General features: G+C 37.2%; 1 protein-coding gene across 1 annotated transcript in view; it reads right to left on the bottom strand.

Annotated features, from left to right (window-relative positions):
* The window catches only part of LOC309879566 (titin-like), a 246,514-nt gene that overhangs the window by 81,031 nt on the left and 150,523 nt on the right, over nucleotides 1-14,960 (bottom strand). The window contains exons 172-196 of the mRNA XM_082763383.1: nucleotides 14,572-14,838; nucleotides 14,343-14,482; nucleotides 13,387-13,513; nucleotides 12,517-12,659; nucleotides 10,462-10,585; nucleotides 9,334-9,600; nucleotides 9,075-9,172; nucleotides 8,732-8,900; nucleotides 8,372-8,638; nucleotides 7,969-8,235; nucleotides 7,599-7,877; nucleotides 7,084-7,492; nucleotides 6,854-6,978; nucleotides 6,492-6,758; nucleotides 5,603-5,872; nucleotides 5,205-5,507; nucleotides 4,780-5,082; nucleotides 3,255-3,442; nucleotides 3,053-3,167; nucleotides 2,317-2,601; nucleotides 1,896-2,047; nucleotides 1,611-1,758; nucleotides 1,296-1,473; nucleotides 480-601; nucleotides 85-372 (exon numbers count right to left, since the gene is read on the bottom strand). Coding sequence (XP_082619509.1) covers nucleotides 85-372; nucleotides 480-601; nucleotides 1,296-1,473; nucleotides 1,611-1,758; nucleotides 1,896-2,047; nucleotides 2,317-2,601; nucleotides 3,053-3,167; nucleotides 3,255-3,442; nucleotides 4,780-5,082; nucleotides 5,205-5,507; nucleotides 5,603-5,872; nucleotides 6,492-6,758; nucleotides 6,854-6,978; nucleotides 7,084-7,492; nucleotides 7,599-7,877; nucleotides 7,969-8,235; nucleotides 8,372-8,638; nucleotides 8,732-8,900; nucleotides 9,075-9,172; nucleotides 9,334-9,600; nucleotides 10,462-10,585; nucleotides 12,517-12,659; nucleotides 13,387-13,513; nucleotides 14,343-14,482; nucleotides 14,572-14,838 — 5,301 coding nt within the window. The remainder of the gene's footprint in view (nucleotides 1-84; nucleotides 373-479; nucleotides 602-1,295; nucleotides 1,474-1,610; nucleotides 1,759-1,895; nucleotides 2,048-2,316; nucleotides 2,602-3,052; nucleotides 3,168-3,254; nucleotides 3,443-4,779; nucleotides 5,083-5,204; nucleotides 5,508-5,602; nucleotides 5,873-6,491; nucleotides 6,759-6,853; nucleotides 6,979-7,083; nucleotides 7,493-7,598; nucleotides 7,878-7,968; nucleotides 8,236-8,371; nucleotides 8,639-8,731; nucleotides 8,901-9,074; nucleotides 9,173-9,333; nucleotides 9,601-10,461; nucleotides 10,586-12,516; nucleotides 12,660-13,386; nucleotides 13,514-14,342; nucleotides 14,483-14,571; nucleotides 14,839-14,960) is intronic.

Raw genomic sequence — 14,960 nt, 5'->3', positions numbered from 1 at the left:
ACAAGATTCAGATGTTAATCTTCTGCTTGCATACCTCAGTATGTTACTGACGATTTTAATAAACAATATAAAATACAGGCATACCGAGAACATTGACTTCAACAACAGCAGTAGCACGTCCACTGGAATTTACAGCTTCTATAATATAGGTTCCACTGTCACTCCTTTTGCTGTCTGTAATAGTGACTGTAGAATGATTAGGTTTGGTTTCAATGGTGATTCTGTCATCAGGTCTTAGAATTTTGTCAGCCTTTGTCCAAGTAATCTGGGGCTCTGGCTTTCCAGTTACTTTAGCTGGCAGCTCAATTTTAGTTCCAGCTTTCACAGTGAGTCCAGCAAGCAGTTTCACATCTAAGAAAATTTCTGGAGCCTCTGATTTAGGAGAAAAGTAAGCCATTGTTATAGAAACCATATATCACATAATAAAGTGATAAAGGTAAAAATAGTGTCTATTGTAATTCAGTGATATATGCAATTACCTTTTGCATCAATGGCCTGAATATCATCTGTTGGCTTGCTTGGCTTACTAGCTCCTATTCTGTTCAAAGCCTTAACCCGATATGCATACCACTCTCCTTCCTTCAGTTTTGTTACTTCCATTCTGGTTGTTAAAAACAACAACAAACAAATATTTAAAGTGTTGCAGATGATACAGTTAATTGAAGGGATATCACAGAATCATAGAACCCTTAAGGTTGGAAAAGGCCTCCAAGACTATCTAGTCCAAATGTCTGCCTACCAACAATGTTACTCACTAAACCATGTCCCTGAGTACCACATCCAATCTTTCTTTAAACACCCCAGTGATGGTGACTCCAACACCTCCCTGGGCAATCTGTTCCAATGGCTAACCACTCTTTCTGAGAAGAAATTTCTTCTAATTTCCACCGTGAATACTCGCCTGAACATGAGCCAGCAGTGTGCCCAGGTGGCCAAGAAGGCCAATGGCATCCTGGCTTGTATTGGGAACAGTGTGGCCAGCAGGACCAGGGAGGTGATTGTCCCCCTGTGCTCAGCTCTGGTGAGGCAGCGCCTCAAGTACTGTGTTTAGTTTTGGGACCCTTATTACAAGAAAGACATCGAGGTCCTTGGAGTGTGTTCAGAGAAGGCCTCTGAATCTGTTGGAGGGCCTGGAACACAAGTCTTATGAGGAGCAACTGGGGTTGTTTAGTGTGGAGGAGAGGAGACTCAGGGGAAACCTTACTGCTCTCTACAACTCATGAAGTTGTGGCAAGCTGGGGGTCAGCCTCTTCTTGCAGATAAATAGTGATAAGACAGGATGTTAATTTACTTACTTTGTTTCAATAACAGGCTCCCCGCATGTCTCCCACTTATCTGTGCCACGTTGTGATTTTTCTACCAGATAGCCCTTGATGCGGGCACCACCATCATATTTGGGAGGTTCCCATGTTAGGAAGATTCCTTTTGATGTTGGATTTCTCCATTTAACATTCTCTGGTGGATCAGGCACCGCTATTGAAAATTAAATACAGACCGGTTTCTAAGATACCATATAAGGGAGATTTTTTTCCTGTCTTATCATAAAGAAAATCAGCAATGTTTTTAGAAACAGCAAGAAAATCACCAACAATATGATAAAGGTGACTCACTTGCTGGTGCTGACATATTTACAGGTTCATCAATATATGCAGGTTCTCCTGGGCCACATTTATTGCATGCAGAAACTCTAAATAAATATTCTTTTCCTTGGATGAGATCAGGAACAGTGAATTCTTGGTCAACGACCTGATCCATAACCTAAAGAGAAGGAAGAATCCACTGTGCTTCTAAAATTTATTTCCAAAGAACAATCACAAAAGTATGACATAAAATTCAGTAGCATGTGTGGAAACAATATAGCAAACAGAAGCAGAAGTGAGAAAAAATGAACTTACTTTGATCCATGTTTTCCGGCTTACTTCACGTTTTTCAATGATATAGCCAATAACTGGACTTCCACCATCATCTTCTGGTGGTTCCCATGACAGCTGTACTGTGTTCCTGATTATGTCTAAAACTTTAAGTTCTCTTGGTGCACTTGGGCGAGCTAGAAATCAAAAAAAAAAATTATTAATTCTGTAATCAGAACTTGTCAGATCATCTCTATTTCATTTACCCATCAAAAGACTTACTGTACTTAGTTATTCTTCCTGAAACAACAAATAGCTGGATGTTGAAAACAAGAAAAAAACTTTTATGGGATGGATTTCTAGTTTTTAGTTATGTCTTAATATTCTTGGTTTACTGGAAGTTGTGTGATTTCACATTATTAATCTAAAAATGTTACTGTTGGAATATATGTATCCATCCACTTACCAATAACGTTAACATTAATTTCTCCTGAAACAGATGACACAGGGTTTTCTAATGTTAACGTATAAATTCCCTTGTCTGGACGTTCACTTGGAGTAATTACAAGTTCTGCAAAGAAGGCAGTGGTCTTTATTGTTACACGATCACCCTCTTCTAAGACTTGATCACCAAAAGACCATGTGGCAGTTGGCACAGGGTAGCCAGTGATAGGAACACGGATCTTGATTGGCTCTGGAACAATAACTTCCAATCCATCTTTAAATGCACTTAGGTCCATTGTAGGTCCAACTGAAAAAGTGAAAAATTGATTCCATGAAATATTTTCAGATGTTCTGAATATGGCTAATGATTTCTGGCTTATTCTGACTGTATCTCTGCCAGCAGGTTGCAGCTGTAGCTGTCCCAGCTAATTTTTTTTTTTTTTTTTTTTTTTTAAGAAATAGATCATAGGTAGGAGATACCAATATATCAATAGATAGGAGATTAATCTATCCTTTAATATAAAAACTTTATAGTTTTTTTGTTTGTTTGTTTGTTTTTTTAGTCTTCTCTGCCTTTTCCTCCTTCAGGAAGAAACAAAGGAGACGAAGGAGAAATAACTCAGAATCTCAAAGGTCTAAGGCTGTTTTTGCTAGCTGGCATCACCGATGGTGAAAGATATGAATCTTAGCCACATGATGCACTTTCATTGTGCATCTTTTTCTGATAAAATATCTTTGATACATAGCATATGGCTTACCAAAAGTATCATCTGCAGTTAATGGCCCAATAGCCTCAGCTGGGTCAGACACACCAGCTGCATTTTCTGCTGAGACTCTGTAGTAATAGCGGGATCCTGGTTTCAATCCAGTTACCTAAAAAGCACATATAATTATTTAGTAACTCATATTAAAGATGATCTACACATTTTGAGTACTTTGTTGATAAATCAAACATCTTACCTTAAAAGTAAGAGCTGGTACTAGCTTTGGGTTACAGCGGATCCATTTGTCTGTTCCTTCTTCCTGCCTTTCAATAATATACCCTAAGATTGGGCTTCCACCATCTTTGAGGGGAGGTTCCCATGTGAGCTGCACTGATGTCTTAGTTTGATCTGAATGATCAAGGTTAATGGGAGGACTTGGTCTCTCTGAAAATAATTTGAGAGAAACAAATATTGGCAACTGGTAGAGGAGCGTATCTCTGCATATCAGCTGTCTGTATATTTAAGTACTAGTTTTAAAGCCTATGCAGAGTTTTTTTTCTCCAAACTGTTTTTTTAAATTGAGGTTTGGTCCTAATTTCAGAGCAGAAATATTGGAAGTTCTTATTGTGTCAAATAATAGTAAGGTACTTCTTCTATGTTTAAAGATTGTTTAAGTACTGGCCGGTACTGGGGCCAGTCCTCTTTAATATCTTTATTGATGATCTGGTTGAGGGCATCGAGTGCACCCTCAGTAAGTTTGCAGATGACACCAAGTTAGGTGCGCATGTCAATCTGCTCGAGGGTAGGAAGGCTCTGCAGGAGGATCTGGATAGGCTGCACCGATGGGCTGAGGTCAACTGTATGAAGTTCAACAAGGCCAAGTGCCGGGTCCTGCACCTGGGGCGCAATAACCCCAAGCAGAGCTACAGGCTGGGAGATGAGTGGTTGGAGAGCTGCCAGGCAGAGAAGGACCTAAGAGTGATGGTTGATAGTTGGCTGAATATGAGCCAGCAGTGTGCTCAGGTGGCCAAGAAGGCCAACAGCATCCTGGATTGTATAAGAAGCAGTGTGGCCAGCAGGGCTAGGGAAGTGATTGTCCCCCTGTACTCAGCTCTGGTGAGGCCGCACTTTGAGTACTGTGTTCAGTTTTGGGCCCCTCGCTACAAGAAGGACATCGAGGTGCCTGAGCGAGTCCAGAGAAGAGCGATGAAGCTGGTGAGGGGTCTGGAGAACAAGTCCTACGAGGAGCAGCTGAGGGAGCTGGGCCTGTTCAGCCTGGAGAAAAGGAGGCTCAGGGGCAACCTTATTGCTCTCTACAGGTACCTTAAAGAGGCTGTAGCAAGGTGGGGGTTGATCTGTTCTCCCACGTGCCTGGTGACAGGACGAGGGGGAATGGGCTAAAGTTGCACCAGGGGAGTTTTAGGCTGGATGTTAGGAAGAACTTCTTTACCGAAAGGGTTGTTAGGCATTGGAATGGGCTGCCCAGGTTGAGTCACCATCCCTGGAGGTCTTTAAAAGATGTTTAGATGTAGAGCTTAGTGATATGGTGTAGTGGAGGACTTGTTAGTGTTAGGTCAGAGGTTGGACTTGATGATCTTGAGGTCTCTTCCAACCTAGAAATTCTGTGAAATTCTGTGAAATACTAAAGTCAGGAGAAGTTTAGCTATACCCATTATTTTCAGCACCCATTTCTCTGATTGCTTTTGGGAACATTCCTGTACACTCAGTATTTAAATAGCCAAAATGTCCTTAAGTTTTAATGCAATCACAATAGAACTTACCAACAGGGTCCATAATTTTTACTGCACGTGTAGCAGGGCTTGGTTTGCCAACTCCAACCATATTTTGAGCTCTTACTCTGAAAAAATATTCTTCATTTTCCACAACATCAGTCAGGACAGCTGACAGTTCATCAGCTCCAGTGGTCATAGCTGGCTCCCATTTGATGGAAGCTCTGTTACGCAGTTCAATAATGTAGCCAGTAATTGGAGTTCCTCCATCATACTCAGGTACTTCCCAGGTAAGTGTAGCACCAAACCTGTTCACATCAGTAACTTCTACATTTTGAGGAGGACCAGGAACTTCTAAATTTTATTTTAGAAAGAAAAAGAAAAAACAAGGTATGTGTTTCTCTATCTGTTCTCTAGAGTTGTATTTTTTTTTTTCACAGTCATAAAACAGTGAGTTTTTCATAACTTCTGCTCACCAAATTTGCTCTTAGCTTCCACTGGTCTCTCTGTTTCCACTGGCTCACCGGTACCCACTCGGTTCCGTGCACTAACACGAAAGAGGTACTCAACCCCTCCTTTTTGAAGCCCAGTAACTGTGTATTCACAATTTTCCGCACGATCAGTGACCATAATCCACGTCTTACGTTTGATATCACGTCTTTCAATGACGTAGCCAATGATTTTGCTTCCACCATCACTTTCTGGTTCCTGCCAGGCAAGGCCAACTTCACCATCATAAGTTTCAGTGACTTCCAAGTTTCTAACTGGACCTGGAACATCTAAGAAACATACAACAATAATTTAGAGCATTGCATCTTTTATTTGTTTGGGCCTAAAAAAAGGTAGTCAAGGTTTTAACAATGGGAGCACTTACCAATGACCTCTACATTGATGAATGCTTCTGCCTGGCCATGTTTGTTTCGAAGTATAATCTTGTACCTTCCCTTATCTGATTTCTTTGCTTCATAAATTTTGAAGGTAGTACAGTCAGTTGTTGTATCAACAGTTGTTGTTGGCAGACCTTCCTCCCCTTTCAACCATTCTGCTTCTGCTCTTGGGTAGGCATCGTATGGAACAGTCATAGTTAAAGGCTTCCCAACATCAACGACAAGGTTTTGATCACCAGTCTTGATTCTAGGAGCAGCTAAGGAAGATCAATATGACAAGTCAGTGCTTACAAATTATAAGAATGATATATGTGTGAAGTCGTCTAAGAAGCACACACAGAAAAGTAAAAGGAACTGTTGTGTCAATTCTAAACAAATTCCTTTATATATTTATTGGATTGCTCCAGAGAGCAAGAAACTCAGACATTATGTACCGTGCTCTCCTATAAAATGAGGGAAGAGGAAGCTGCTTTTTGACCATTAATTTTATTGGTCTGATACTGTAAATGACAAATGAAGAACTAATTGTCTTAAATGACTGAAATTAGTAGGTCAAATAATTTGCATACTGCATTGCATCTGCAATGACCTAATGAAATGCAATAATTTTCATCTGCAGTGATGTAATGAAAAGATTTTTTATCCTGTAAGCTCATTTTATGGTCTTTACTGTAGACACTGAAAAGCGACCTATAATTTCCTTGACAGCTGGACAAGCATGGTATAATAAAAAATATTTGTTGTCTGAATTGTAATTCATACAGTTTAACAGACTTGCACTAGTCTCAGCCTGATTTCATATTCATTTTAAAAACTTTACTTGAAGAGTTAATTCTCCGATCTCAAATTTTATCAAATAAATACAAAGCAACTTACCTGCTAATTCAAGTTTAGCTCTAGCTTCTTTATCTTTAGCAATAAATCTGTATTCCCCTTGGTCACGGGGCTTTATATCGCACACCTGCAGCCTATGGACCTTTCCTTCACTCATCATCTGATGTTTGTCACCTTGAACAATAATCATGTTGTTTCTCAGCCACTTGACTTCCACACCGTCTTTGTTCAACTCAGCCATGAAGATGACATCTGCACCAGGAGCTTCATAGATATCTTGTGGTGGTCGGATAATCTCAACAGGGATTTCTGAAATAAACATCAATTCATTTGACGGTATTAGTGTATCATTTCTACTATCACTAAATAATGAAGAAATTAATCCTATTTAATTTTATACATACCTTCAACAAAAAGTCTTGCCCTAGATTTCCTGTCATCCACTCCACAGGAATATTCACACTCATCATCTAGTCTACAGTCTTTTATGATTAATCTGTGCAGGTTTCCATCCTTTTCAAACTGATACCTTTATGGGGAGAAAATAAGTAAGCAGCATTATAATACCCAGATAAAGATACAAAGTAAAGCAAGTGTGTTTAGCATATTAACAAGCATAATAAAACGTGCATACTTTTTGCCTTCTTTGATTTCTCTGCCATTTCTGTACCATTTCACACTAGCTTTCTCCTTGGAAAGTTGGCAGGTGAAGACAGCATCATCAAATTCAGTGACGGTCTGGTCCCGGAGATGTTCAATGAAGTCTGCTGGTGCTTCTGTGATGAGAAGCTCTGCAACAGATTTGTCTTGTCCAGCAGTTACAGTGTATTCACCTTCATCTATAAAGCCACAGTCTTTAATGATGAGAGAGTGTTTGTATTTATCAATTTTATACAAAATGCGCTTGTTGAAAGTGATCTCTTCACCATTCTTTGTCCATTTGAGAGTTGCATTAAGGCGATTGACTTTGCACCAGAATGTGACAGTTTTCTTTTCCATGGTCTCAATATCTTCAAGGGGCTCAACAATTCTGAGATCCTCCTCTGTTAGGACAAAAAATAAAATGTGATTAATTTATATCCTCATTATCCTTACGTGAAATTGAATACAGGATGATTAAACAGCTTTAATACAGTGGAAGCTATTTACCTAATACTGTTAATGCAGCTGAGCTCTTTACTTGTTCTCCTCTCTGGTTTGATAGTGAGATAGTATAGGTAGCTTGATCTTTCAACTGTGCATCCCTGATTCTGAGAGTGTAAACTAAATTCTTCTGGACAATAATATATTTTGCACTATCAAATATTGCCTCATCATTTTTGTACCATTTCTCTTTGGCACCTTCTTTATTGACTTCACAATTGAAGATAATTTCTTGACCCTCGTTAACTTCTTGGTCCTTAAGTGGAGTTATAATCCTGAGTTTTTCTGAAATTCAGAAAACAGAAGAAATATGACATCATGTAGTAGAAGGAATACAGTAAAATATGTACCTGTATGTTGATAAAATAAAGCTTACCAATCACTGTTAAGCGTGCTGTAGCTTTAGCTTCACCAACCATGACAATATACTTTCCTGCATCTCCTAGAGTAGAGTCTTTTATCACAAGCATCCTCTTTTTGCCATCTGAAATTATGTCATACTTATCACCAGACTCCAGAACTGTGTCACCCCAAAGCCACTGTACTGTAATTGCCTCTTTGGATACTGAACACACAAATTCAGCTTTGTCTCCTTCAAGAACCTCGAGATTTTGTGGTCTGGTAAGAAATTCGGCTGCAAGTTCTGAAAGAAAATATTTTTGTAGGTAAACATTTTACTTTCTATTTATGAAGAGAATAAACCAAATAGTGTATTCTTATTGAACTTTTTTTTTTTTTTTTTTTTTCAGAAAACAAAGACACAAAAGTAACTCTCTTACCATGTACAGTAAGTTTTCCTGTTGTACTAGAGCTTGGGAGCTTGCAAGTGTATTTGCTAGCATCCTCAGGATGAGCATTACGTATGACAAGAATTCGCTTTCTACCATCAGAAATGTATTCAAATCTACCACCATCAGGCACTTCCTCATCTCCTTTAAACCAAGTAACTTCAGCATTAGGCTTTGAGATTTCACAGATCAATTTTACAGTGTCATTTTCATTTACTTCAAGATCAGGAAGATTTTTTGTGAAAACAGCCTCTTCCTCTGCAACAAGAATTTGGAAAAACAATTAAAACCTTTCATCAAAATAAATTTATTTCTTCTTTATATATTAGATTATTAAAAAGCTGTGTTCACCTAACACTGTAAGTAGGCCAGAAGTTCGAGCTGTTTTTGCTTCACAGGCATATTCAGCTTCATCATCAAGGACACATTTACTGATAACAAGAATGTGTTCTGTGCCTCTGGAAATTATGTCGTATTTCTTGCCTTTCCTAATTTCAATGCCATCCTTAAACCACTTCACCTGTTTTAGAACAAATTGACATGCTTATTAACATTAATATACTTACAATAGATTTCAGTTGTGTGTTGTTTTGCAACAACACTATGAACTTGTGAATTAAAAACAAAACAAAACAAAAAACACAACAATGTGTAGTAAAAGGAATTACTCAGATTAAGAATTATTATTATTGACCTTAACACCTGGACGAGAAATTTCACATTCAAACCGAGCAGATTCTTTTTCTTTTACTTCAAGGTCAGTTAGTGGTTTCAGGAACTCAACACGAATTGCTACAAAAACAAACAAACAACAAAAAAAAGATAAATTGCTGCACTTGATATTATTATTTATTGCTATTCATAGATACTAGTACATAGTATCTATATACATAGACAATGTACTTAGTGTCTGTAGTACTTAGATGTTTTCTAGAAATTCATAAATGACTCACGTTCTACATTGAGAAAACATGATGTCTTAAAATCTTTAGCATCACAGGTGTATGTTTTTGCGTCATCCAGTGTGCAGCCATGGATAATGAGTTTTCTGACCCTGCCATCAGAAATTATTTCATACTTCTTTGTTTTGTGAATTTCTTCTCCATTTTTGAACCATTTCACTTTTGCATTTTCCCTGGAAACTTCACATTCCAGTACTGCAGTGGCCTCCTCTTCAACAGTCTGGTCCTCGAGTGGTTTAGTAAATTCAACTGGAGGTTCTGAAAGGGGGAGACAGATTTTCGATAGAAAAGATGCAAATTTTATCCGGCCTTTTGCTAATACAGAACTCTCCCATGTGGTTTACTAACTTTTTTTTTTTTTTGACTGAATAATTAACAATGTTCTTAGACTTCTCTACTGAAGTTTTTTATTATTTTAATCCCTAATAATACTCCGTTAATTCAGCCAATTTACTCATTTTCAGTTTACTGTAAAAATAGTTTCAATGATCTCTTTGTCCAAGAAGATTTTACTCACAAATCATTATCACAAAGCCATTATCACATTATTGCAACTCAGCTTCTTTAGGCACACTACAGCCATGTGAGCTCAGCAACTCTGAAGTTCTATCCTGAACTTTAGGAACTTTTTTTTTTTTTTTAATAGCTAAATTAGAAGCGTGTGCAGTTTTTTTGACCTAGCTTCACACAGCTAAGAAATCTAGCCAATATTATGTCACTTGACTGGTGTCATAGTTGTACTCTCAGGTTTCTAGATACTCTAATGCAAGAATCAGAAGCAAGCCGTGAGGAGATATATTGGCCAGCATTCATGGGTCATGTTGAGGCCAGTTGAATGTTCAAATCTTCAGTGAAGCCCTGGAAACCTTAATTCAACTCCCGTATCTGACATGTTTCCAGTACTTCTTTGTTTCCCCAGATCTTCTGTGAAGCATAAACATTTTAACTAAGTGGATATTTTAATCATGAAAGTTGTCTACCAGTCCACTATTGCATGTATGAACCTCCTAATCTGATATATGGTGTACATATAATATACACAAATTATGTCCTTTTGCAGGGTGAATCATGAACAGACTATTAATAGAGACTATGGTATAATTAAAATGACTGACTTACCTTTCACAAAAAGATTTGCTTGAGTTCTGAAATCCTTTGCAGTCAGTGAAACTTCTCCTGCATCAGTTAACTTGACATCTCTAAGAGTGAGTGAGTGAACTCTCCCTTCAGCACGTGTGACAACCTTAAAAAGTACATAAAAAAATACCGGCGTAAATATCTAGAATAAATATTTGAGGAATATTTACTAAAATTGTTAATTGTTATTTATTGTTACCTGTGGTTTTTTGTTTACTTTTATATGAAGTTTGGATTATTTCCTTTTGTATACACTAGATATATCTCAAGATACAAATGTTGTGAGGATTTTGAGAATCATTTCTGTTTTGTTCTTTCACTCACGAGAAGCTGGAATTTCATGTTCCCACACATTTTACTTGTGTCTTTATATTAGAAAACCTGAGTTTACTATCAAATTCAGAATGAACCTTGAGATCATGTTCATTTTGAACATGTACTAATAAACACCAAATTAAGTAGTTTATAACTTTATGGGAAAATGTATTATTCCTGTCTACATTAAAGTAAAAACTTTTAGAGAAATTTAAAGGGGTTTGGCACCCTCCCCATATACCCTTTTTCAAATACTAAATTCGCTTTCTATTATTAAGTTTTGGTAGAAGGTTCTGTGTAAAGGAACGTTTATATTTTGTTTGTTTGTTTGTTTTCTTTGCATGATTAAAATACATGATTCTTTGCAATGATGCATTTTAACAGGGTACTCCTACATAAACACCACTTCACAAAATTTCAGGTGAAGACAAATGACAGTTTTGAGTGTATATGTAAGCTGAAGGAAAATCTTTTTTTTTTTTTTTTCCATGTAATTCAAATGACAGCAAAGACAAGAAAAAAATTATGTTCCATCATACAGAACTATAGAACTTGTAGTATCTTGTGAGGCAGTAATAACTAACAAGTCACTGTAGTGATTAATACCTTTCCATATTTTTATAGCTAGGCTGAGAAGTGATTACTTTGATTTATTAAATGTCTCTTCTGTTGATTTTCAGTTTTGCCTATCTATCTAGTAATAGGTTTGCTACTTCTTTGATGATTTTTTTTTTCTGATTTCTATATTCTATTTTTTGTAGGAAATAGTTTAATTTAAGCAAATCTGGTGAAGCTTTGAAAGATCTATTTTCCAAAATTGAAAACAAACTGTTAAAATTATATCTTAAGGTAAAAAATATGTATTGAAGTATTGTCAGCCACATTATTACAGGTTCTTAAACTTTGCTATGTCACATAATGCCTTTAAAGTTTACTTTGTATGAGGTTTACAACTGATACTTTAATTTGCATTACTTCCCTTAGGGCTAATATTAAAAAAAAAAAAAAGAAAGAAAAAAGAAAAAAGAAAGAAGTCTTAAAACCAGTCTTAAAATCTTTTTTTTTTTTTTTTTTTTTAAATTTTATCTTTTTATAGTATCTCCTCTTCCATTAACTTTAAATATTAAGTTGGCTGCATTCCAGACTACCCAGATCTCAAAGCTAAGAGCCAGCACTTGATGAAGGGTTAAAAATAGTTAGTGAGAAGTGCTTGACAAGCAAATCTGTTTAGAAAGTTATCTGGAGAGCCAGAACAAATGCCTGAAATGGAATTTGAATCCTCTTAATCCCCTTATATGCAGAATTGGACTGCAACTCAGCATTCAGGAGAAAAAAAGCATTTCCTGATAGCACCTTTCAAACCCCCCTCACTGTTACTGCAATTAATCTGAGAAAAAAAAATAATCTTTCAGTATCTCTGTAGCTCAGTCTCCCACAGAATCAGGCACTTAAGTCATAGTTTCCCTTTGTACAATAAAAACTTATAGTATTCCAGATCCTCCAACTTCTCCAGGAAAAAAGAAAAAAAAAAAAAAAAAAAAAAAGGCATGTCTGATTCAGTGAGGATTTACCATTTTTACCATTCAACACAGTAGCACTATTATATTCTTGTGACTTAGTAATTTTACTGGCAGAAAGTAAATGAGAAATAATATGGAGAAGAAAAGTGAAAGAGAGGAAGGAGGCACAAATGTGAGGGAAAATAAAGGTTAGTCTCCTTACCTTATCACTGGGCTCCAGTTTCTTTCCTTGCAAGAACCACTCTACTGGGATTCCTTCATAAGAGAGTTCGCAGTCAAAGGTTGCTGATTCTCCAGCTGTCACTGTTACATCCTTGAGGGGTCTCAGCAAGCCTATTACTCGAGCTTGGTAAGAAGACAACATTATTTTCAGATTAGTCACTTCTACCCAAGAGAGAACCACTGTCCTTATGTACTAATCTCCATGGTGGCTTCCCTCAAGAGAAACAGACATCGCAGTGCTGCTTGTTTAATTCCCTAAATAGAAGGGGCCACCCTGGGGTTTTAGGGGGAGGGCTAGTGACCGAAAATTTCCTATTTGCAGAGCGCGTTTCTTTAAATTGAACAAGGTCAGCAGGAAAGTTGCTGTGCATCTGTCTCTCAGCCAAGCCCTGCATGCCTAGATAAGGCATGTGTTTTCCAAAATAGCGAGGGCTAGGATTGGAGTGAGAAACAAGTGGTCTTCAACCATGTGGTCTGTCCCTGTCCATCACATTCTTAACCCTATCCCCAAATATCACTGTGATCCCATCCTCTCAGGTTAACATGATATTTCAATGCTGTAAAGCCTCTGCTTATGATACTTTGATTTCATAAGTGCATATGATGCCAGACCATGAAGAAGCATTCAAGGCCATCTCCTTACTTTTTCTTTTCCCATATGAATAAGCTACATAAATTATAAATAAATAAGTAAATGGAGAAAGAGAGAACATTCCTTAACTTAAAGAGGAGAAGACAGCTTGAGTAATTAATATTTGAGTTGCTGTTCTAGAAATAATTGCTCTGGGTTGAGTATAGTATAGAGATTTTTCCACCTTGTTTTCATTTAGGTAATTTCAAGGACACTTACGTTTCACTCGAAGGTGAGCACCAGATTTAGCATTTGCTGCTTGGAAATCTACTCCACCAGCTTGATCTAAGCGTACATTATACAGTGTAAGGAAGTGTTTTTTGCCTTCTTCTTTGATTTCACAGTCCTTCAAAAAGAAAAGTGAAGCAAATTTTTTCAGTATCTTTTCCATGCTCAGCACAAGAGCCCATACTTCTCTTCATACTACGGATCTGTTATTTCCTCCACAAAACTCAGACCCAAACTCCCTAATATGCCCTCTAAATTTTCATCCATAGTTTAGGCCCTTTTCTTTCAGTCTCCTCTGTTCTAATACAATCTACTTCCTCTTAACAAGAAAGGGCAAGAAGCAATGCATTAATGAGGGTAGCATGCATTAGCTGATTGGCTAGCCAATATATGCAGATACAGACCAGTCAGAAGGCTGAGAAGAAATAGGAAATACTAAGCTTTTGTTGTCCCTTTTCCTTGAGAAGGGTCTTTTTCTTTTACCCTTACACTGATTTTCATGGAACTTTTTATCTTTGTGTATTTTTCACATCAGTACTGTAACATCAAAGCATTGCCAAATTACAGTTAGTCATGATTCTAGCATTTTTTTAATTTCCATATCCTACCAGCTAGGACTTAAGAATATTTAATTAAGCATCATGCCATTTTAAACAAATTTTAGCTACTAGAGCGATAGTGAAGAGTTTGAAAATGTCATCCACATATATCTAAAACAAACATAACTCAAAAAAACAAAAGGTAAATGCACCAAATCCAAAGTTTCAATTCTTAAATGCCATTACGTTTAAGAGAATTCTATGTGGCCTTAGCACTTCAGACACATGATAATAGAAAGCAGAAAGAATTTTCACTTAATTTCTGCAGCTGTCTGCTTCTCCTTCACATCCCAGTACCATGCAATCTGTTAAGCCACACATAAGAAACATCTTAAAATATCTGCTTACAGGTGATTCAGTCAGGGGTTCTCCTTTTAGTTTCCAATTGCCATGGACACCTTCCTCAGAGATTTCAATATCAAAACGGGCAGTCTCTGTCTCAATCACCTCCACACTGTATAGCGGACGTATAATTTCAATATCCCTGTCTGGGGAGGCAGGTGGGAAAAAAATGATTGATTACCTTAGTTGCTAATGAACATACAAAAGTTCTCTTTGACATAGCAACCCAGTATACCTTCAATATTGAGGTTAGCAGAGGTTTGATCAGTACCACAATCACAAATATATTTTCCAATGTCTTTCTTCAAAGCTTTCTTGAGGATAAGTATTCTCTTTTTACCATCAGCCTTAATAACAACATTCTTTGATGGAGTAATTGGTTTTCCATCCTTCATCCATTTCACTGGGGCATCTGCTTTGCTGATTTCACATTGTAAAATCACTTCATCTTTCTCTACAGCAGTATAATCTTGAAGCTTCCCAGTGAAGTAAGGGTCTCCCTCTGCAAGTAAAAGTTAAGACATATTTTAATATGAAGATTACATCTTTCAGAAAGGAAAAGGGTTCTTACTATAAGATACAATTCATGCTTATGCCCTGCAAGGGGGATTAAATACAGTCCTT

This window comes from Aythya marila (genome assembly GCF_965140915.1).
Source record: "Aythya marila genome assembly, chromosome: 6".
Lineage (NCBI taxonomy): Eukaryota > Metazoa > Chordata > Aves > Anseriformes > Anatidae > Aythya > Aythya marila.
Note: the sequence above shows the minus strand (reverse complement) of the source record. Positions and strands in the feature narration are given on the sequence as shown.